Below are 23049 nucleotides of genomic sequence, written 5' to 3'. Positions count from 1 at the left end.
CCGCAGCGCCATGAGGCTTGGGCAGCAGTGCAGGGACCGTGGGGAGGGGGGAGGGTGAGGCAGGCAAACACGTCAAACTCTGGAGAAAGACTCACTGATGGAGGGGGAGGGGGGGACAGGGCAATTTCACTTTTGGCCATCTTTTTAACTCACTTATTTATCTGACTTGTTTACAATAAACATGTATTTATATGATGCCTCTTTAATTTTTTTAAAAAATAAAACAGTTCGAAGACATCTAAAAGCAACTCAGAGAGACGAACAGACAAACTGTTGCCGCTAGGACAGACACACAGGCAGAATGATACAAAAGTAGGTGAATGTGCGACTTACCGATCCCTTCTCCATCACTCTGTTGAGCATGACCACGCCCCTGCTCTTCTGCTCCCAGACCATCTCCCAAAAGTGACCACACGTGTTAGGCAAAGGGCCCTGCGAACACACAACCCAGAGTGCATGCCATTTACACAGAAACACCTGCAGTGCGAGCTCCTCACTGCCGACCAGAGGGCAGCAGCGCCCCGAGGCAGACGCGGGAGCAGGGGCCCGCCCCCGCTTCCTAACGGCCAGTAACCACAGTGCTGTTTTCTAAAACGTGGTGAAAGGTCGTTTCCGCATCTCAGGGCTGGTGCAGGGCTGACCAACAGAGGAGAGGAAGGCGCTGACTCTGCTCTCTGGTTCGGGCTGGCCGGCCAAGGGGCTGGCTCTCCTGGGACCCACCCCTGAGGGTGGGTGGAACAGAGAGACTGGGCGAAAACACCACTGCAGGCAACGGCAGCATCCGGAAGTGATCAGCGGTGATGCTCCGGTGGTTCCAGTTCCAGTCATTCGTCTGTGTGACCGCGGACAAGTCACTTCGCCGCTCATGCCTCAGTCCCCCAACGGTCTCACTTGGCTGCCCACAGCATCTGCGCAGAGGGTTCTGAAAACTGCCTCTGTTCACACACATAAAGCCCTTCCCACCGTGTCTGGAACACGGTAAACCACCACTAAAACGTTAGCTGTCATTATTACTGCTAATAATGGTGCACCTGACCACAGACAGCCTTCGTCCTTGGACCAAGGATGCAGACACATTAACGGTCAGTCAGATGGCCCAAGGGACATGGTGTCACCGGGGCGTGGTGGGGTGACTGCCAAGCGGCTGGCCTGCCTCCCTCTAGCCCGCCGGCAATGGCAGAGATGTTTACTGGCTACAAGGCTGCAGGTGCTTCGAGTCTGTCCCAGGGTTTAGTAAGGCCTGGGAGGGGCATCGCCTGTGACCTCCCCGTCAGAACGTGTCATCTCCTCCAGCCAGCACCGGGATGGTTTCCCTTCTCACCTGTTTTCATCCAAACTCCCCGTGTTCTTTACGTGTTTGCCCTGGCGTCTCACACACTCCTTCCCTACGCAAACCCTCAGTGTTCTCGCTCTCCCCTGAACTCGCCCCAGCCTCGCTGTCTGAGCCGGAAGCCCGCACATCCACGCGCGTGCTGCGGGGCTCAGACAGCAGGGTTACATGTGCAATCTTCCTCCCAATAACAGGAAAGGGGCTCCCGGAAGACAGGACTCACGCGGCCTCCTGGCTGGCCACCTGAGCCTTTCATCCTCTGACCTGGGCACGAGGACCCCACCCCCGTTTAGAATGGGTCTGAGGGGTTAAATGCCACATAAGATCTGACAGGGTACACGCCAGACTTAGCCAACACTTCCTGTGGGAGCAGGAGGTAGCATTGCTCTTTACATTTCTGTACCTCTGGTTTTTAAGAAGACTTGTATTAGTTGAATAATGAAAATGAAAATAAAAAGTGGGCAGGGTTTTGTGGCTTGGAAAATGTTTTAGTCCTAACACCTAGAGGTGCAACTTTTGGGTTCAGGCTGCTTCTGTCCCTTTTGTGAACTCCAGGGCAGAGGGGGACCATGTCCGCAGCTGGGTATGTCCACGGTGCCCCCCAACAAAAGAGCCCCAGGCGTGCCAAGTAACTGCCAGGGCGTGGGGGTGAGAGGGAAGGGCGCAGATCTTCCCATGGTGATCTCCTTGCTCCATCTGACTTGATACACCCTACCAGTCTTTGCCTTGGGCTTTGTAACCCCACACCAGAGTTGAACGGCTGAACTCAGGGTGTAAGACTTGACTTCTTCTACAAAGACAAGTTCCCAAGAAACCCCTTTTGCCTCAACCTCTGCTCACCAGCTTGCCACCACCAGGGGCTTCCCTCCGTATCACCCCAGCCCAGCCCTCCCCAACCGCCCCAGAGGTGCTGGGTAAAGGCCTGTCCCCTACTCACACACCGAGAACTTACTCCACAGCCTCGCAGAGGTGGACACTGCGTGGCTGACCCTCTGCACCGACCGGGAAGCGTCCAGGCCGACTTGGTTATGGACAAGGGGCACAGGGACGGGACAAAAAGGGGCAGAGAAGAAGGGCCACAGCGCATACGCCCTCCTCCAGCTCCACGGCCCAAAGCAGCCCTTTGTTCACACAGCTTTCTGGCTCAGCATCATTCTACTTTCCAAATATTAGGCGGAATTCTGATGTTCAAACTCACCCTATAGCCCAAAGCCATGGGTTATATGGAATTAGAAAACAAAAAGAAAGAAACTTAGACTTAAGTTTAGACCACATCATAGGTAACAGATTAAGACTTGAGAAAATTAATCAAAAAGAAATTCCTTTATCCCCATTCCCAGATACCCATTGTTTTGGGGTCATATACCAGTAAATGTTTCACAGGAAGATCAATTATTAAACTACTTTTCTGATTCTTTGCATAAAGATGCCACAAGCTGATGGGAACATTAAAAAAGAAAAATTCAGACGATCCTGGGTTTACCTGAGTAAGAATGTAACTTCTTTGCGCTTCTTCCATTTTTATCAAACTAGCATTGATGTAGTCATTATCTTCCTGATGTAGTTTAATCCGACTGTGGTCAACTGCAAAGCAAACCGGCACGCAGATTTAGTCCTGGGCGACCCAAGTGTCCGCACAGGCGATGCACCCCCGGGGACAGCAAAGGCGGCGGGTGGGGGCGCCAAGGGCATTCACAGGGGCCGAGGCTGTGCTTTATAACCCGGGGTCCGGCATCGGTACGGGGACAGCTCGTACTTTCAGCAAGGTGTCTGGAGTGTCCGAAACCTAATGCTGAACAGCAGTGAGACAACCCGCACTAAAACGTGGACCGTGTCCCATCCGGGAGAGCTGTTCTCAGGCCGGACCTTCCCGTTCACTTCCTGCTGTCCTCACAACTAGGCAGGCTGGGGAGGGGACCTCAGGAGATCTGTTTTCTGATGCCCACTACAGGGTGGGGCAAAGGTAGGTTTACAGTTGTTCATATGGAAAACAACGTAATAATTAATAAATAATACAGGAATAAACTCTGTTTCGTGTACTCAAACTGTACGTCTACTGTTGCCCCCCCCCCCCCCGGTGTATATGTACTTTTATAGGGAGGATTTCCAAGCACACCTCAACTTAACCTGCATCTAAAGGTTTAAAGATTAAACGACCTAAGTATACAACAGTGTGAAAAGTCACAGCCTGAATTTGTTTACACAAGGTTATTTTTTAAAGTTCAAGCATAACATTCTTAAATGATTCTAAATCTTTCAAAGTCAGACTCTGTCACGATCAAAAACATTTAAAAGACAGTTTACCTGAAAAAGGTAACTTTGAATCCAAAACACTGAAACTGTATTCAATGGAACTGGCAGAAGAGTTTTTAAAAATAAAGTCTCATTTGGAAGCTCTGCCCAGGCTGGTGAAAACACAGAGCCACTCTTTCCCCTTTGGCCATGACTGTGCCACAGAAACCGCGGCTCCCCAGGGCCGCTTTCCCGACCCTGCCAGTGCAGCTCACGAGGGCAGACGCGCACCACTACTCCTGGTACAAGGCAAAGGGTGAAGAACTGAGGCGACCACCCGTGAGCGGTACCTTCTCCCCACGCCTATAGGACAGGGAAAGTTAGCAGGGATCCGTGGTTTGGGGCTTTTTGCTCTAAGAATTCCCAAGAGATGTCTTTGAAAATTAGCCAGTATTTGGAACAGGGTTTCTCACCGTGGAGGGTTAATACAAACTGAAACGCTTTGGTGACATGTACGTGGATCATGCAGATAAAAGATCTCGACAATATTACGTGAGTGGCACTGCTACCAGTGCGTGTGGGCGGGTTCACACGGCGCTGGGCGGCCTCGGGCAGAGCTCCTCTTCGGGGCGCCGGGGCTTCCACTGGCCAAGTGGAAGATAACAAGATCCCTTCCACCTTGACCCTTTCCCCAGTTCCCCTATAACCTTAAATGCACATCACTTCTTCTACTGGGGAGTGGAGGTAGGGAAACAGGAAAAAATGTGAGAAGTGAGACTGCAGGTAGAAATGTTTCGGAATGTTTCCCTGGAAGAATGTTTTAGACACTTTTTTCCTCCGTAAAACTGGCTCATGAATCATTCGGATGAGCACGGATCACAGATGCAGACGAGACCCACTGAGCACACTGTCGACTAACCCCGAGCAAGTCCAGCACAGCTGGAGAGCACGGCGTCTCCCGGCACCGCTGAGAGATGCACGCAGTTGCTCCGCGCTCAGGGCGCCGGCCAGCACCCCGCAGCGGAACCCCGGGCAGTCCTTCTGGAAGCGCAGACCCTCTGCCGTGCCACGGCCTCGACGTGCTGCCTCGAGAGCCGCAGGGGTTGGTGCGCGGCCATCTGTCACCCGGTGGGCTAGCACGGCACTCCAGAAGTTGCTGGCACGTGCCTCCATTCAGTTACCGACGAGCTCCACGGCTGACGTCACTCTGTTTCACCTTCACACAATCCAGCAGGATCGGCGTGACTACTGCTTTACCGGCGGTCAGAGGACACCCACGTGCCCAAAGGCGCCGAGCTTAAGTGGCGGCCGGGGCGCAGACCTGGGCAGGCGGCGTGGCAGCGGTCAGAGGCAGACCGCTCTGTACCAGTCTGGGTCCGCCTCCACTCCCCGCCCAAGAACCCGGGCTGTGCAGTTCAGGGCGGGAGGCACTGCCGGCTCTCCCGCAGAGGGCACCGAGAGCCACCGCCCACGGGCAGGCGGGCAGTGCGCTCCAGGGCGCGTGCAGGAAGTGCGCGTCTGGGGGACGGCCCACAGGGTCCGCCCCCCGGCAGAGGAGACCGCCGCAGGGGGTGTGGGCAGCCACGGCCAGCACTGACCAGCAGGGTCTAAAAACCCCGGCGGTGAGCCCCGGAGGCTTCGGTGGCCGACAGGAGATGGCGAGGTTCACGCTCTTTACTCAGTTCCAGCACGTCTTGCTTCACACACACTTTGACGTGTTTACTTATTTACTTTCAAGGTTATCCGCAGACCAAGAGCCAAGTGCGCAGGAGGCAGAGGAAGCTGCGAGGGGCCAGCGGGCAGACCGAGGACTCACGGCAGGAAAGAGCTGGAAACATGCTGGCGGCAGGGCGGAGGGCACCGGACACGCAGAGCTGCCTCGAGTCTTTCACGGAGGGGCGAGCAGCTCCCACCCCTGAATGCCTGCACAGGGCACAGGGCACCCTTACACTTCAATGCAAGGTTCGGGGTCTAAGAATACCGCTGCTGAGTCACCCAGAAAAGGTTATATTATGCCGGCTCTGCTCTGCTTCAGCTGGTAGGAAAATGATTCATCAGAAAAATAGTCAAAGCTAAAAAAAGTGCTCTGAACTTAGCTGCATTTTCCAGAAACTGAAACCTGACCCTTCTACAATGGTGGAAAAATGAACTGTTACTATAAGTCTCTAATGTCTTTGTTATAGGAAACAATCAAGTCATAAACCCTCACTGCTGTTGCTTTATTACCAAACCCCAGGGCAAAAGGAGTCTCGCCCGGGAGGCCCTGCAGTTGAGAAGAACCCACAAGAGAAACAGGGAGGCTGGTAACGGTGATGTGAATACTTACAGGGGCTGACATCTCTGTACCTGTTTCGGTTTTTGTTCTTGGGAAGCTTGGCCACTCTGCACGGGAAGTCACTGGCTTTGTGTCGGATATCCTACGAGAGAAGGATAAAGAGTTCTCTTTTGAAATTGCTGGCATCAGGAATTCATCCAGACATTGAACCGAGTGTGGGCGACGTGCCAGGTGCCGAGGGAGACCCAGTGCAGAAGCAGACATCAAAGGGAGCCAGGCCGTGTGGGAAACTCAAGGTGACGACTCAGAGGCATGTGCAAGGTCACGAGAGGAAAAGAGAAGAGGAACAGCCCCGTGCCTGGCGTACGAGGAAGTGGCGCGGGGCCGGGAGCTGGACGCACGGGGAAGAGGGCAAGGAGACAGAAGGTGTGTGTGCGGGTTGCGGGGGGACCCCACACGGGAACACCCAGCTAGCAAAGGCACAAGGCTGAAGTTCACATCTAGTGCAAGGAACAGGGAGTGAGTGGGCCGGTGCGGCTGAATGGCAGACGGCTAGAGCACACAGGTGGGTAGGCCAGGCCTCGGAGAGCCTTGAACGTCAGGCCTGCAAGTTCCACCTGTAACTTTTACAAAGGTGCTGTTTGTTATTAAGAGAAGATAAAAGGAACTGTATGCCGGTAACCTATCCGACTGCTGTCCTAGGAGACGGTAAACAAATCCCATGACATCCGAATGGCAGAAAGAAGTACCTGCCTCACGCCTCCCACCGGGCTGACGACACACGTCCAATCATTCCCCACTAAGACACTGCCATAATCGCATTCAAAAACCTTTCCTTTTTAATTTGTATTTTATTATTAAAAGACAAACCCACACAACAATGTGAACGCACTTAATGCCACTAAACTGTACACCTAAAAATGGTTATAATGGTAAATTTCATTATGTATATTTTACAATTAAAAAAAAAAAACCCCACAAAGGGAGAACAGGGGAGAGGCAAACAGCGCAGAATTCTGAAAGCTGGAAATCAGACCGATTAGGAGCAGGCAGGCCTCACAGGGCAGCAGCGGGGAAAGCAGAGAACCACCCTGGTTTCCACCGCAGAACCCTCCGAAGGCTCAGCTGGGGCTGCCTCTGGAAAGGGGGTGGGACTCACTGCAGGGGAGTCTGTCAAGGGTGGAGCTGTCCTAAAGGAGCAGCATCTCCAACCCCTGCTTCCCCTCCCGCCGCCCAGAGACCGCTACCTCAGGAGTCTGCAGAGATCTGGAGATTTTCTGGAAAACGTGTATCAGGAGGCAGAGTGCTCTCTAGGTTACAGAAGAGTAAAGACCAAAGGATACCATCCCCACGGTGTGCAACAGACACCCCCCTGAAGGCCTGGGGGCCGGAACAGCGCCAACAAGCCTCCCCCACCTGCTCAGAGCCCCCGAGTGGCCTTGCAAGCTCCAGCTCGTCGTCGTGCGAGCACAGCTGCCGTGACAGGTGCACGAGGACAGCCTCTAGTGTGAAGGAGACTTAGAAGGAAAAAATAATAGGAAAAAGCCCTGCTTTAATAAACCGCAGAGAAAAGAAAGCTTTAAATATATATACTAATGTACTAAGAAAGATAAGAAAAGATAATATACTCAGAAAGATAAGATATTGTATCCATGAATTAGGAACAGGATGTTACATGAAATAAACAAAAATGTCACCTGGAACTTAAAAACGAGATAGCAAAAATGATAAGCTTCATTAAAGAGTCAGAAGATAAAGACAGAAGAAGTTTTACTTTCGATATACTCAGAAAGTAAAGTCAAACAAATAAAAAAGCAACCACAATAGAAAAGTAGGCAAAACAAAACACACAAAAAAGAAAACATCAAAAAACAGTTCGAGAGAATCTCCCAGACCCACTGACGCGCACCATGCTGATAAGAGCAGGCCCGCACCGGGGCGCACTGACTCGTCATCCCAGCATCCTGCGAAGAGAGCCCTGTCAGTTTCCAGGAAGAAACAGACAGATGACCTTCAAAGGGCAAGGTGATCACAATGGCTTCTGACTTTGCCAGGAGAACACTGAAAGCTAGACCACAATGGAGCAATGCCTTCAAAATTCTGAAGAAAAATGATTTCTAGCCTAGAATTCGATATATGCCCCAATAATCAAGGGAGAAAGGACAGGGAGAACATCTCACCGCCCAGCAGTCCACTGGAGCGTGCTTCCTACCTGAGGGGAGATAAATCCAACAGAAAGACGTAAGATTTACAGGGGAAACAAATCTGACATAAGAGCAAAGGCGAAGGAAATCTACTCAGGAACCGTGGAAGGAGGAGAACCCAGGGCAGCGCCCACGTGCAGACCTCGGAGGCGCGCAGGCCAGATTAAAACTCAGAGACAGATGTATCAACACCATGTCCATGTACAACTGTGACCTAAAGGACCAGAGAGAAGTGAGGGAAAGACCTGAAGTCTACGGAGAGGGAATCCCATCGAGAAGAAAAGCAAAGGGAGCCTCACGATGATTCAGCTGCCTGTGGCAGGCCCCGGGCCCAGTGGCGCCGGAGAGGAGGAGAATGGGGTCTGCAGGGGATGCTGAACCAGCCGGTCGCCCGGATGCGCCCTGCGCAGTACAGCAGCCACTAGTCCCACAACGGCCGCCGACAGTGCTGGGGGCATGGCCAGGCTGAACAGAGAGGCTGCAAAAAGTAGGAAACGCACACCGGGTGCTGACGACTTAGTGCTAAAAAAAGGAAGTAAAATGTCTCAGGCATTTTAAATATTATTTGTTGAAATGACATGTCGAGCCCTGGTTGGTGAGGCTCAGTGGATTGAGCACCAGCCTGCAAACCAAAGGGCCACAGGTTCGATTCTCAGTTAGGGCACATGCCTGGGTTGCAGGCCAGGTCCCCAGTGCAGGGGTGTGAGAGGCAGCCACACATTGATGTTTCTCTCCCTCTCTTCCCCTTTCCTAAAAAAAAAAAAAAATGTTTAAAAAACAAAAAACAAAAAACCTGGCTGGCGTAGCTCAGTGGATTGAGTGCGGGCTGCGAACCAAAGTGTCGCAAGGTTCGATTCCCAGTCAGGGTACATGCCTGGGTTGCAGGCCATGGCCCCCAGCAACCACACATTGATGTCTCTCTCTCTCTCCCTCCCTTCCCTCTCTAAAAATAAATAAACAAAATCTTTAAAAAAAAAAAAAAAGAAATGACATGTTGAACATATTGGGTTAAGTCAAATACATTAACTTCATTTGCTTCTTTTAAACTTTTTCATGGTGACTACTAGAAAAGGTAAGATTATGTACAAGGTCTGTCTGGAAAAAAATTCAGCCATTGTTAATATAACGAAAATGGTTTGAGCAATATTGATGTAACCTGGCAGCCAAGGAGAGCGGACTGGAATGCACAGGTATGAACAATGACGCCTTCACTGTACTAGTCAGTGGGGGCCGTAGACACTGTTGAGTGAGCATGTGTACTGTGTGGCCATCACATTCAAGATGACTGAGTAAGCAGAGCAACAAATCTGCATCCGATTTTGCATTAAGCTTGAACCTTCCTCTGCGGAAACCACTCAGATGATTCAGAAGGCTGCAGCTCTGGGCAACTGGTGACTGGCTGCTTCATCAGGACAACACGCCTGTTCATGCATCACATCTCGTGCAGTTTTTTGGCATCAAATATCATCAAATCACGCAGGTGACTCAGCCTCTTTACAGCCCAGATTTGGCGCCCCATGACTCCTGGCTTTTCCCAAAACTAAAATGGGAAGAGATTTCAGACCTTCAACGAGGTTCAGGAAAATACAACGGGGAAGTTGATGGTGAATGAGGGAACTGTGAGAGGTCCCAAGGTGCCTGCCTTGAAGGGGGCTGAGGCATCATTGTCCTGTGCACGTTTCTTGTATTTTGTACCGTGTTCACTAAGTGTCTCTATTTTTCATACTGCACGGCTGGATACCTTCTGGACAGACCTCGTATAAGGGTTGCGTTGTGTTTCTAATACGCAGCTCTAAGTGACCTTGTGGAAAACTGTTCTGAGGCTACCAGAAGGTCTGGGAAGAATTAGCAATGGGTAGAAAAAAAGAAAACTAATGCAAACGAAAAGCACAAGGCAGTTATTAACTGCAGCAAAATTTCCCAGAAGGAAGCACCACGGCGCAACACTCCGAGGGACCGCCACAGGCGAAGAACAGAGCAGCGCTGGTTTCACTGGACGGTGCACCGTGTCGGAGCCTGGTGAGGGGAAGCAAAGGGGAGGAAAAGCGGGAGGTGGCTGTTTACGAAAATTTACTCTGACAAAGGCCTAAATCAGTGATTCAAACACGTTCCTCGGAGATGTGGATGCACATGAGCTAGCACCGGGAGCTCAAGAGTCAAAGATGGTCCCGCGGGGAGAAGAGACTGGGGAAGGGCCTGGGGGTGGGGGGGCCAGCCGGTACCTGGATCTTATCATGGACCTGTCCTGGTGCTGTCGTACCTCTTCGGCCATGTGCGTATTTAACTTGGATCAAAAGGTTTTAAAAATGTCCACATCCCACTATTCTACTTACTTAAAAACCTACAAAATGGCTGGGAGGAGTTTTTTACTCATGCTACAGATAAGCCAATAATTTAAAAGCGTGATGATAGATTATAAACCTACTGAGATTAAATACATTAATCTATAATAACATATACATCACATCTTTTATAGATGAGATTAAGCTTTCAGGGAAATGCCACAGGACACAGGACACAACTTTAAGGAATGAAAATCAGTCTTAAGCATGTTGTTCTACATGTTACTTGGAAGCATTCAGCGATAGACACAAATTCTGCCTTGTGAATCTGTCAGTCCAGCTGGTGTGGCTGGGTAACGACGGAAGAAATAATTACTAATATGGATACACTACCACATACTAAGTAAACAAGCACGCAAATACCCAAAGTAGTGTGCAAGTGATTCAATTCGGCCAAAGGATTATTAACATGCACTTTTTTGGTGCTGGAGAGAGAGAGAAAGTAAAACTTTGTAAGTCATTTAAATAAAGGGAAAAATTAAGAGGTGTTTACACAATAGTTTTTTAAATACAGATTTTAAAATTGAGGTATACTCAGAGTAAAATGCACACATATTAAGTATGTAGTTCAGTAAATTTTTCTAATCAACTCTAAGGTATAATTTACAAATAATAAAACATACCCATTTCAGTGTGTCTCTATTTTAGAATGGCCTATGGGATATACATGCTGGCTCTGAATGCAAGTACTTACTTTCATTTAGTTAAAAAAAAAAAAGCTAGAATGATAGTCTTAAGATTGAGGAATGATAAACTATCTTTAAAATTAAAGGTAATTACCGCAGTCCTTACTGTGGCTCACCAGTCAGGACTGAGCACCGGCCTCTAACCTGGGAGGCTGGCGCTGATTCCCGGTCAGGGCACGCGCCTGGGTTGCGGGCCGGGTCCCCATCTGGGGGTGAGCAAGAGGCAACCAGTTGATGTTTCTCTCCCTCTCTTTCTCCCTCCCTTCTTCTCTCTCTGAAAATAAATTTTAAAAATCTTAAAAATATATATAAAGGTAATTACCAATAGTGGTTTAGAATAAAGTAAGTAAACTACAATGCCGTAATATTTTATACAGAATAACAGCAAAACAAGATTTCTATATTCTAAAACTATCAAAGGTAGGCTTAGCTGTCCAATAGCTCCAGGAAAAGGAGATTGCTCACTTCCTCCACAAGCATAAAATGTCCCTATTAGATCTTTCATCGCACTGATCTAAGAATAACTAGCCCACCAAGTATGTAAAATTTCCACAAACTAAAATTAAAAAAAAAAAAAAAAAGCCTTAAAGCTGCTGAAGAGAAGTTGAGTGCTGCGTAAGTTTAGGAGCCAAGCCAAAAAGGGAAATAATAAACTCGCCACGGAACAGGTTCCCAGAACCATCCCCTAAGTAAAAACGAAGAGCGATTGGAGAGCCATTCCAGTGCGCGTCGGCATGTCGGGGGTGGGAGGGCAGCGATCTAACACAAGGGGATAACGTGCTCACGACAGAGTTCTGGTAACAGAATGAACTCATGCCCAGAGTGAATTAATTTCTGTATTTGTTCCGGAAAGCTCATTATCCATTATTCAAATACCTCCCAAACCCAATTAGGCAAAAAGTCAAACAGGTGAAAAGCTGTCCATTTCTGACCCGAGATTTCTGTTTCTCTAGAAAACACAGAGGCATAAAAGCCAGTGCAGCCCTGCGGAAATATTTCCATGTTTCCAGTAAGTGCGTCAGTGGGGTCAGCAGAGCAGTTTTGGTTTCAAGACCTTCTCTTCAGTCTCACGGCTGGCCGAACGTCCTGCATTCGTTCTGCGGTGAAATGCATAATTCACTTTAAAATTCTGACACAGGATGAGGTAGAGAGAGCACACCGCACCCCTTCAGCGTGGGAATCCAATAAGAAGGGTCTGGACTCTCACCTCCCAACCCCTCCTAGCTCACACCCACGCCCCGAGTAAGTGCTCGACGTAATTTTGCTGACTGAATTAATGAATGGTTCTCAAGGCTCTCAAAGCTCTGGGTCCTTAATTCTATTACCAACCTGCTTCATTTTAGGAAACAGAAATGTTCCTGAAAGGGAACACATTTAAGCAAATGTCTGGTCCAATCCTATTTTCTTGTTACAATTACTCGCTACAAAATGGAAGTTACTGGAACAATAATAACAAATATTATTATTCTGCTTTATAAATGGGCCACACAGCCCCCTGATAAGACAGCACCAAGATACTACAACATGGCCTCAAAGAAGAAAGAGTTATTTTTAAATAGTTCGGACAGTGATATGTTTTAAGTCTCAAGGAAGAAAAAATTCCGGCGACACCTTTTATTCATTAGGCCTGTGGCGAACGCCCAAGTCCCTTAACACCCTGAGCATCTCCTCTGCGCCCCTCACCCCATTTCGCAAATGGTTCCCTAATTTGATTGTCTGAGCTGTTACCTAGTACTTTCTGGAAGCTGCTGGCTCTCAGAAATGGACAGAGGTAGCTCGGCCGAAGGGAAATGCAGAAGCACAGTAAAGGCAGTAATTTAAAATGCAGTCATGAACACACACGGGGTGCATTTCCTGGAACTCGAGCAGAAGTCGCCACTGAATGGGGAGATATATATAGAGATGGGGGAGGCGGCGCTGGTGTAAACTTTTAGAAACCGGATCTTCCAAATAACGTGTTGAAGAAAACTTGTTAATCATAAGTCTCATTATAAACGAGAACATAAAATTTCTGTATTAACAAATGAGAACTGTACAAATAACCAAAGTTAGAGGTGAAATGTCTTTCAAAGTTGAAAGCAATGCTGTATCCTTTATATATGAAAATTAATGGAATGGTATAATTTACTACTAAAACCATAGAAAAAATATTTTTATTATATTGCAATATGCAAGATGCATACTCAATATTGTTAAATTTTAAGATAAATTGCAAAGCTTAGATAATAAAGAAAAATACTTAAAATTTAGTTAACCAATACCAACCTGGTTTTGGCTTAAAATTTTAAATGATTATGTAGTGAATTTTTTAAAATGCTGGAAAGTAAGCCAAGCACCTAAGAACCTTCCGTGGTAGCGACGAGACACAGAGAGAGGGGGGAGGGAGGAACAAAAGCCGCCAGCGTTCACAGGCAGCGGGATGTGCAGTAATTGTCCCTGCCAGAGCCTGGGGGAGTGTTGGGTCTTCGTGTACACTGCTCTGGGCCCAGGTTAAGAGATAATGGAGTTACAAATCACTAAGCAGGACAATTATGCACATTTGGAAAACGACATGGAAAAAGCATAATCGAATTGCTTTATGAATTCCCCACAAATGAGAGGATGAGCGCAGAAACGGGAGGTATGAAACCCCCCGCACGGAGCTGGCACGGGGCGCATCTGGTGCAGATGGTGGGGCTGGCCTCATGCTCTGATGTCCACCCCCTGCTCCGAACACAGAGCAATGGTCCGTTAAACATGGAGAAAAGCACAACGGCACAGAGCTAGGCTCAAAAATAGAACAAGAACAAATGAAAAGGAAACAAAAGGCCTCCTACTCAAAATGATCTGCAAGAACCAGACCATTTTGAGCCAAAAAGCCAGAAGATAACTAGTTCTCAAAAAGATATCCAACACAACAGCTAGAACAATAAACCTACTCCCACGTGAAATTTATTGTATGGCCCGTCAGGCACTTTAAAAATACGTAAGTATATTTAAAATCAGGGATAAAGGAACCATGTGTAAAAAAATGTTATGAACAAAAACAGGGAGAAATACAACCAGAATAAGTGGATAGGAAAAAACGAATAAGATTTTGGAAATGAAATTGATAGTCACTGAAATTTAAAAAGTAATCCTCACCAGAGAAGGCACACACGACACTGAACAGTTAAAGAACGAGTAACTGAGAGACGGCACAGAGGGGTCCGCATGGAGAGGGAGGAAATGAGGAGGGGCAGCGCCCAGCGAGGCCCTGGCGCGCACCCCAAAGCCCACAGTCAGCCCAGACGTGCTAGGGTGCGGGCAGAGCCGCACAATCGTAAGGACAAAGAATCTTCAAAATAAATTACAGTATCTTTTGGCGGCTTAACAGAGCTTTAACATCGTCCTTTACTTAATTTTTAACAACTCTGGTTTGCAACCGAACTGTTAACAAAGAGGTATAAAATTGCTTTTTCAAGTATGTCACTGACTTTAAACCTTATTTTTACAGTCCTTAATAGTATCTGTTTTTTTTAAATCACTTATGTTCTCTGTTTAATGTCATGAATTTCACCTTGGGCAAAAATCAATAGGTAGAAAATGAATCAGACTTACAGTAATTGATGTCAATAAAACGTATTGGAACCAGTATCTGTTTAAATGCTGAGAACCACGGAACTCACAAAACTATTCCTGTAAGAGAAGTGTCTAAAAAACTGAATGTACTTTCACTTCTGTTCCGTTCACCTTCTGCTTTCCATAAGGACGGCCGAGTGTCTCAGGCCCTGGGGGGCGCAGCTGACTAAGGACACGAGCGGCTGGCAGGCATCTGGAAGTGAGCGGTCACACCTTCCTTTCCAGGGAGTCGGACCGCCGACCGCCAGCTTCCTCTCTCCACGGCTGGTTTCCCTAAGCTCGGTGGTCACAGGGAGGCACCCTACGCACCCGTGTGCCATCCCTGCTCCGAAATGACCGAGAATCCTAGCTCTCAAACTGGTGTGATGCCTCTGTGCGTAAGCCAGAGTGAAATGGCAGGAAAACACAATGTCAAAGTGAAACCAGATCTGGTTAAGAATTTCTTTAAAATTCTAAAAGCAGAACAAGATTGTGTTACCATAACCAAAGAATGGACTTTTGCATTATTAGTACTAATCAATGAGTTTCCTAAATACTTTCTAAATGTAAGGGACTTTTCTGTCACACCGTTTGGGGGATTAGGGGTGAAGAAGGAAAACATGACCGATGCCCCAAAGCACGAAGTGACAGTTCCTCAGTGAGACCACGAAAATAAAATGACAGTTTGGGGAAGGGAAGAAGCAGGTGACCGAGCCCTTCCACATGGCTTTCCAAAGAGCCCCGCATGTGGGGGTTAAGGGAGCAAGGTTTAGATTCAATGTAGGAGTCCCTTCAGTTCATCCAAACCCCAGGTGTGGCAAAAGCAGGTTTACAGGTGTATGTGAAACAGTTTATTCTTGTAGGATTACTTATTAATTGTCGTATTATTTTCCAGACGGACAACTAAACCCCCTCTCACCCCACGCTGGATATGCTGTGCGTGAACTATGGGGCAGGCACTGAGAATATGAAGACGAATGAGAGGCACAAGTCCCGCCACTTTGCGTTCCGGTGTGAAAGGCCAGCTGGGATGCCAGGTTCTGGGCTCGGCGCGGTCACAGGTAACTCACAAACACACCCCTGACGAGACGCCGAGGTTACAGAGGAGTAACTGTAGAACAGACGAAGTGAAGCCCTGAGCACGTGGGTACTCTTCCTACGCCCCCTCCCCACACCAGGACCCGGTCGCTCTAGAAAAGGCAGAATGCATAGTTCAAAAGCCCCCATGCGGACCTGTGCCCGCACCTTTCTTCTTGCTTCTTCCTGCGGGTTAAATCAAGGATCCTCGCACTGAAATGTGCCCTAAGAATGGGGTCAGGCGGCACGCATAAAATGACATACACCATCCATTATGGGCAAATTAAGAATAATCTGGTCTACACAGATTTCTCACCTTTTTTTAGATCTCGACCCATGAGTGAGATGCAGCACTACTGACATAAAGCTAGTTTAGGGTATTGCTAAAGAAACAGCAAGGACTTAAAAACTGTGGGGCTTCAGGAGAAAAATCTCTTTGGGCCAGTTTGGTGAGAGAAGACTTCCTGACAAAAACTAACATCATCAGTTTAGCGAATGCTTACTATTTACCACGCCAAGCCATGAGGTTACAAGAGACAAAACCCCATTTGAGTCCACAGCCTGCGGCTGTTTTTTTCCACCAAGAGCTCATGCAATTCTCAGTGTCACTTGAACTTCCTACTCAAGAAAGCATATCTGAATGAGGCAGGAGAAAGTGGCATCGTGGGAATGACTTTGCTGCCACTCTAATGTAGTTTTTTCAAGGTAGCTTAGAACACCAGCACTGAAACGCCACTGAGTGGCACGTGTCACAACTGCTCACAAGACATCGGAACAAGGGGCAGCACTGGAGCGAGACGCCACTACGGCTGCGGGAGCCCTTACAGCGCTTCAGAGGCAGGTCCGTCCTCGGCGCTGCAGAAACTGTGCGTTCTGACGCTCGTGTAACGACACGTGTTCACCACTCCAATATCACACAGAATACTTCACCATCCCAAATCCTCCTGTAGTTCATCTCTCCTCCTCTCCCCCAAGCCCCGATCTTGTTCATCTCCACAGCTTTGCCCTTTCCAGAAATGTTATCTGCAGTTGAAATCATATCATGTGTAGGCTTTGTCCAATTTTTTTTTCCCTATTAGGTTGTGTCTCTTTTTCTAAATGCTATGCAGTGTTCCTTATTTATTCCAAACGCCAGTCCTTTGGTGGTCATATGCAGTGCAAATATCTTTCTCGGTATCAGCTGCCTTTTGCTGTGTATCAAACCGCCACAAAACACAGAGGCTTCTCACAACTTGCTAACGAGTTCGTGGTTCCAGAGGTTGGCTACGTGGGCTGGGCTTCGCTGGGCTGGCTAATCTGTTTCACGTGACACTGGCTGGGCTCTGACATGCACTTGTGGTCAGCTGGGTAGCCCCAGGGGCTCACTCACATGCCTGATGCCTGGCTGGCTACTGACAAGGGTGATGGCAGCGATCAGGCCACACGGTGCTCATCATCCAATAGGCAAGGCCAAGCTCGTTCACATGGCAGCAACTGCAGAATTCTCAGGAGCAGCAAGTGGGGGTAGGGGCCCACGGTGCACATCCTTTCTGATGCCTCTGCTCTGTCATGATGGCCAACACTCTGCTGGCCACAGCAAGTCCTGCGGCCAGGCACAAATTCCAAAGGGATTCTCTGCCTCCTGATGAATCACACTCAGAGCAGCAGGGAGACAGGGGTGGGAGGAATTTGGGACTACTTCTGTGGACTAATGGTGTCTTCTTATGCTTTTAATTTTAATGTAGTTCAACTTACCTGTCTTGTCCTTTACTGCTGGCTATTTTTGGAGTAGCTTGTTTAAGAAACATTTGTCCATCCCAAGTTCAAAAATACATTTTCCTACATTATTCTTGAAAGTTTAACTCAAGAAGAAAAATATTTTCTGCACATTTTAATTTGTATCTTAATTATGCCTTAAAATGTTGAAATAAAATGTACAGGCGACACACGACATACCTGCCCCGCTAACAGCGGCCATGTGCACCGTGAGCACAGCTTTAACAAGCACGTCTACCGTCGTCGGTTCGCGCCCGGTGTCTGCGGGACGGTGCACATGTGTGGTTTGTCTCTCTCCGCGCTGGGCCTGCCCACCTTCCAGAGTGTGTCTTCCCTACTCATGTAAGCGCTTTGCATATTTTAAAGCCATCGATTCTCTGTCCATGCTGGAAACCGCTTGTCCAATCTACCTGTTTGTTCATCAGAAAAACCCGGCGTGTGGGAAATTCAAGTGTGGGGGGACGGCCATAAAACTGTCAATACAGCGACAACGGAGCTGCTGCTGCTAACCGGCAGGATTGTGAGTGACTTTTATTTTCCACTGTTTTCCATTTTTTTCTACAGCACATATGAGCTATCTGGGCAATAAAAAGTTTTAAAGGAGTTTTAAATATTTATGTATTCAAACCTATTGACCTTTTTCCTTTGCAATTTCCTTTATTGCTTCTAACAGAAAGTGTTTCTCCTTGGTATTCGTCCTCGCTTTTTAAAAACATTTCATCTTAATCCATCTGGACTTAATTTTTTTCTGCAATTTTCAACTATGCCCATTTATTGCCTTTCAGTCTCACGTTGTGCTGGTTCAGTCGGCTGACAGTGCCCTCTGCCCAGCGTGGTCTCTGTGTCTGCACGTCACAGCAGCTCAGCTGGTACATCACAGAGAGCTCCTCCTCCTCCTCCTCCTCCCCCATGTGCACATAGTGACGAAACGCAGCTGCATCTGATCACTCGAATTTCAGAATGAATAAGTTACTATTTTTCAGAAATAACTGAACCACTGCAGTTAGGTAGAGGTTTTTTTTGTTTTTTTTTTCCCCCAGAAGATAATGTAGGCTAGATGCATTCTTTGCAGCTATCTAGCAAGTTAAGGATCAAAGAGAACACAAGAGATGAAAATACAGAGAATTTAAAAAACCCACAATAGTATTTCTGAAATTAAAACGAACACTGTTACTTCGTTCTTCTGCAAGGAGAAGGACAGGGTGGCCCTGGGATAACCCCCCATGTTTGTTTAGCTGGTGCGTGTTACTGTGGGTACTGAGCACCACGACATGTCGGACACAAGGACAAATCGAAACATCATTATTTCTGTCCACTGTGTTCATAAGCAGATCTGCTAAAACAGACACACAAACAAAAAATGCAGTTTTCTCCTCGTCAGTCACCTGATTTCTAACTTTCTAACTTCACTGGAAGCAAATTCTTTTCACCAAGTATATTTAATTAAAAAACAACTTTCAGAGTAGCGACTTCAAATTACACCCAGCATAAAGCAGCAGTAGCTCAACACATTAAATCAGCACATGTCCCACCTCCTCAACATACTTAGTGAGGCGGGATCTTTTTTCAAAGGTCCCATCTCTTCCTCCTCTCCAGTCTTGGCAACAGCTGCACGATCTTTTGGTCACCTGCCTTCTTAGAGCTGAATGCATAAAAATACGTTTATTTCCTATAGGGTAGAAGGAGGCAGTAACCCTTTGCTAATAATATATAATCAATTTTTAGAAGCTTTTGAAGGCTGACATGCCAAATCCTTCCTCAAGAGGGTTTGCTCAGTATCTCAACGCCACATCAAACCTAGGAACCCAAATCCATACAACACATATTGCCAGATACAGACTTGACTGGGCGGGGGGCAGGGTCACTATTATCACATAATAACTGAAGTTGGTGCAGAGATGACAATCTTTAAAGATACTACAATTAGCTAGACATTCTTCCTCCCAAAGCCCATAAAATGATGACATCTAAGTTGGGCTGGAGGAAAATAAATCCCAAGGACTAAATGGAGCAATAATTACGATTTGCCCCACAAAGCCTAAACACAAAGAATTTTAGAAATGCTAAATCTAATGACATTTTCATGTATCGGCACTACATAAACTAAAATTAAATCACTATGAGAAGTTTGTTTTCTTACTGTGCTAAAAAGCAATTTTCACAAGATTACTCACAGTAAACAGTGTAGCATTTCGCTGAGATACATTCATTACAGGACAGAAGAGTTAAAGAGCCAAATCTGTAAAGTTCTTTTAAAGGTAATTGGGTGGTTTTACCACCCAAGTATATTCTTTAAAGCAAATTCTTCCATTCTGAGATGCTCAAGTCAAGTTTTGAAAATCACCTTCAGAATCAACAGTGCAATATATCATTGTACAGGCTGCTAGTTTTTGTCCTTGCATTTCAAGTAGGGCCAGGTGTTGACGGGGCAGGTCCTCGTGCTCCCTGTCCTCAGCGAGTTTCCACTTGCCGGGGGAGGGCCACCAGCAGCCACAACAAACACTGTCGAGTAGAAAGTACTGATCGCAGGGGACAGCTGTTCTACAGGAAGAGGGGAAGGCGTGGAGGTCAGCTAGTGAAAACGAGAGCAGCGAACTCAGGAGTAACTGTGGAGCAGCCACATCTGGTACAGAAAAAAGAGAAATCTTCATGGCATTGCTGACCAGTCGCCTCCCTTTGCAGACCTTGGTCGGCATCCACGGGAGGCAGTGAACTATGCAGCTATGCCCACGCTGTTCTGCCCGACCTGTCCCGGCACTGTTGCTTGAAAGGAAGCTCAGCAACAAGGACGGGGGTGAAGAAGGGATGGCCATTCTCCACTGCAGCGACCTCAGAAGCCTGCTGCCTGTGTTAGTCTCCAAGCCCTTGCCTTCACACGAAGGACCGGGAAGGAGAGACTGGACCCACCCCTCGCTGCAGCGGCCTGCGACCCATGTCTGTGTGCTAGACTCCTATGGGTATGCAGGATACACATGACACTTTCTAGACTTCTCGTCTCTACTTAACAGGGCTGCACAGGCCTTTCCGGAAGAGGTGCTATGTGAGCTTCCCCAGCTCAAAGGAGCAGACACTCGCCAGGTCTAGCCTGTTCACCAGCGCAGCGTAATTCCTGCAGACAGAGGGCCCTCAGTGCAGATTTACTGAATGAGTGTGTTAGCAGGTCAGAAAGGACTGATGTGAGAGCTATGAATCTAGGATAAGAAAACAGAAACAGCATGAGAATGACAGTGGAAAACAAAGTAGCCCTGGCTGGTGTGGCTCAGTGGATTGAGCACCGGCCTGCAAACAAAAAGGTCGCTGGTTTAATTCCCAGTCAGGGCACGTGCCTGGGTTGCGGGCCCAGTCCCCAGCTGGGGGCTCTCGCAAGAGACAAGTGACTGATGTCTCTCATACATCAATGTTTCTTTCCTTCTCTTTCTCCCTCCCTTCCCTCTCTTGAAAAATAAATAAATCTTTAAAAAAAAGCTAAAAAGAAAACAAAATAATGACTGACTACATAAGAAAATACCAATGACCCAACTAACTTTGAGAACTCTGTCTTCTCTCTCTGACCTCCTCAGTAGAAAGCTCATGGATGATTTTTCCAGAAACGAGTCATTTCCGGAAATGATACCCAGGAAATGGCTGAGTATGACAGAAACGTTTGTTGGCAGAAAGTGCCTCTTCCTCCCTACTCCTGCAGGCTGCACCGTTTTCTGATGTGGCACATTCCCGGAGAAGACTGCGTGCCATCTGTGATGGAGTCCCGGCTCCCCGTGTCCTCCCTGCACTCTGGGGCAGGCGCGGGCCAACGGCTGGGATACCTGGAAGGTCTGTACTGGGAGCCCCCGCGCCAGGCGGAGGACAGCCTCGGCGCGGTACAAAGCACCCTCAAACCCAAGCACCCTGGGGCTCTCTCTCTGCTGCAAATACTCAGGCAGGATCGGCAAGGGCTGTCTTCCTAGCTCCTTGCGCCACAGAGACTGGCATGATGATCGGCTCCCAACAGGCTGTACTCGGGATGCCCTTCCAGGCTGACGGGCTCCTCAGTGCAGACCCTTGATGGGATCATGTCTTCTCCTTCCCGAGTCCAAAGTCGAGGTGGTTCTGGTTCCTCTGATCCCAGTGTTCAAAAAGTATTTCTTTTTTTAATAAAGTATGTGTTATGATGCCAGGGTTTACTTCAGAACAAATCAGAGCTAGGAGAGGTTCACGGGGAGGGGCACAAGTGAAAGAAAAGGGGCCATGGGTTTAATAATTATTGCAGCCGGGTGGTGGATATACAGGGACTCGATGTGTTAATTTCTATACTTCCATATGTTTGAAAGTTTTCATAAGGAGTCTTAAGACTCGATTTTTTAAAAGCAGGGTAATAATATAGCCGGGTATGTTTCTGAGAGGTTGCTCTGGCGTTATGGCTCTGGAGACACGGTGGCAGCCGTGGCATAGTTTTTAACCCACCCCGAACTGCTCCATAAAAATAAGCAGAGTGACAGGGGCAGCAAAATGGGCACAGACAGCCGCTCCCTCGGACGACAGCTAAGACAAACCCGGGGGCCGACCGTCATGGACCACAATGCCGTTGTGCGGTGCCCACGGTAGCAGCTGACTTCATTACTGCTCACGGGAGGGGTCACAGTAATACCCCAACGCTGTGGGCGCTGAGGGTAGACAATAAACACGCTAGTAAAGAAGGAACCGCTGGAAGATACAAACACTCCTAAATACCAAGAGGCTTAATCACTTATAAACTTCCTGCTCAAAAATTATAAAATCACACGTCTAGTGTACATAATACACTGATATAACGAAGGAGACTCAAGCAATGTTAATGGTCTAGTAGTGCCTACTCTTCCACACTTTTCTCCAAACACATGCAGACATAAATAATGACTTCTTACTGCTTGTTTCTACATAGCTAGCTCACGCCATACCCATTACTCCGCAATGTCTTGCTATATCGCCATCTAACCTACCTTCATTTACTCCTGCTGTTTTCTGTATTATTCACATCGCAAATAGAATAAATCTGTCACTCCCAATATTTTAGCAATAATTTAATTTTCCTACCTTGTTACTTTATCTAGACCCTCCAAAACAGTGTTCAGTGAAAGCTGGCATCAGTTAAAAATAACCTCAGCATTTTCATAGGTTTGTTAAGCACATTCTCTTGTTTAAGTAGCTTCCTTTTGTTCTTATGTTACTACTAAGTTTTAGTTACTGAGAGCTGCTGTGCCCGTTCAGCTGAACGCAACGGTTACTGTTCTCTAGGGAGACGAGGGAACCGCCCTGGACAGAAAGCGCTGCTCCCTCTTTTCAAGGCCCGAACTCGGACCTGGCGATCACACCGAACTGGATTTTCTTCTCAGGCCCTTCCAGTTTGCTTTGACAGAGTCCCCTGGCAGTTATCTCCTGCTCCTGCCGTTTCTGCCAGCTGACTCTCGGGCGCTTTTAGCTACGCTGCGTAACTGGACAACCGGCGCCCATCACCTCGGCTTCTCTCCCGTTTCTTCGTGCTTTCTGGACTCAGTTACCCCAAGAATTCTTTCTATTTTTCATTTATCAAGTGTTTCTCTCCTTTTAACATGCC

General features: G+C 47.8%; 1 protein-coding gene across 3 annotated transcripts in view; it reads right to left on the bottom strand.

Annotated features, from left to right (window-relative positions):
- PTPN1 (protein tyrosine phosphatase non-receptor type 1) overlaps positions 1 to 23049 on the bottom strand; it is a 58796-nt gene that overhangs the window by 12749 nt on the left and 22998 nt on the right. For 2 of the 3 annotated variants that reach the window (XM_036009964.1, XM_028524948.2), the window contains exons 2-4: positions 5889 to 5979; positions 2814 to 2914; positions 334 to 432 (exon numbers count right to left, since the gene is read on the bottom strand). In XM_036009964.1, the coding sequence (XP_035865857.1) occupies positions 334 to 432; positions 2814 to 2914; positions 5889 to 5979 (291 nt within the window). Of the gene's footprint in view, positions 1 to 333; positions 433 to 2813; positions 2915 to 5888; positions 5980 to 7534; positions 7541 to 8472; positions 8479 to 23049 lie in introns of those variants that run through there. The other variant, XM_036009965.1, reaches the window with a different exon arrangement.

The sequence above is a fragment of the Phyllostomus discolor genome, chromosome 9, assembly GCF_004126475.2.
Source record: "Phyllostomus discolor isolate MPI-MPIP mPhyDis1 chromosome 9, mPhyDis1.pri.v3, whole genome shotgun sequence".
NCBI lineage: Eukaryota > Metazoa > Chordata > Mammalia > Chiroptera > Phyllostomidae > Phyllostomus > Phyllostomus discolor.
Note: the sequence above shows the minus strand (reverse complement) of the source record. Positions and strands in the feature narration are given on the sequence as shown.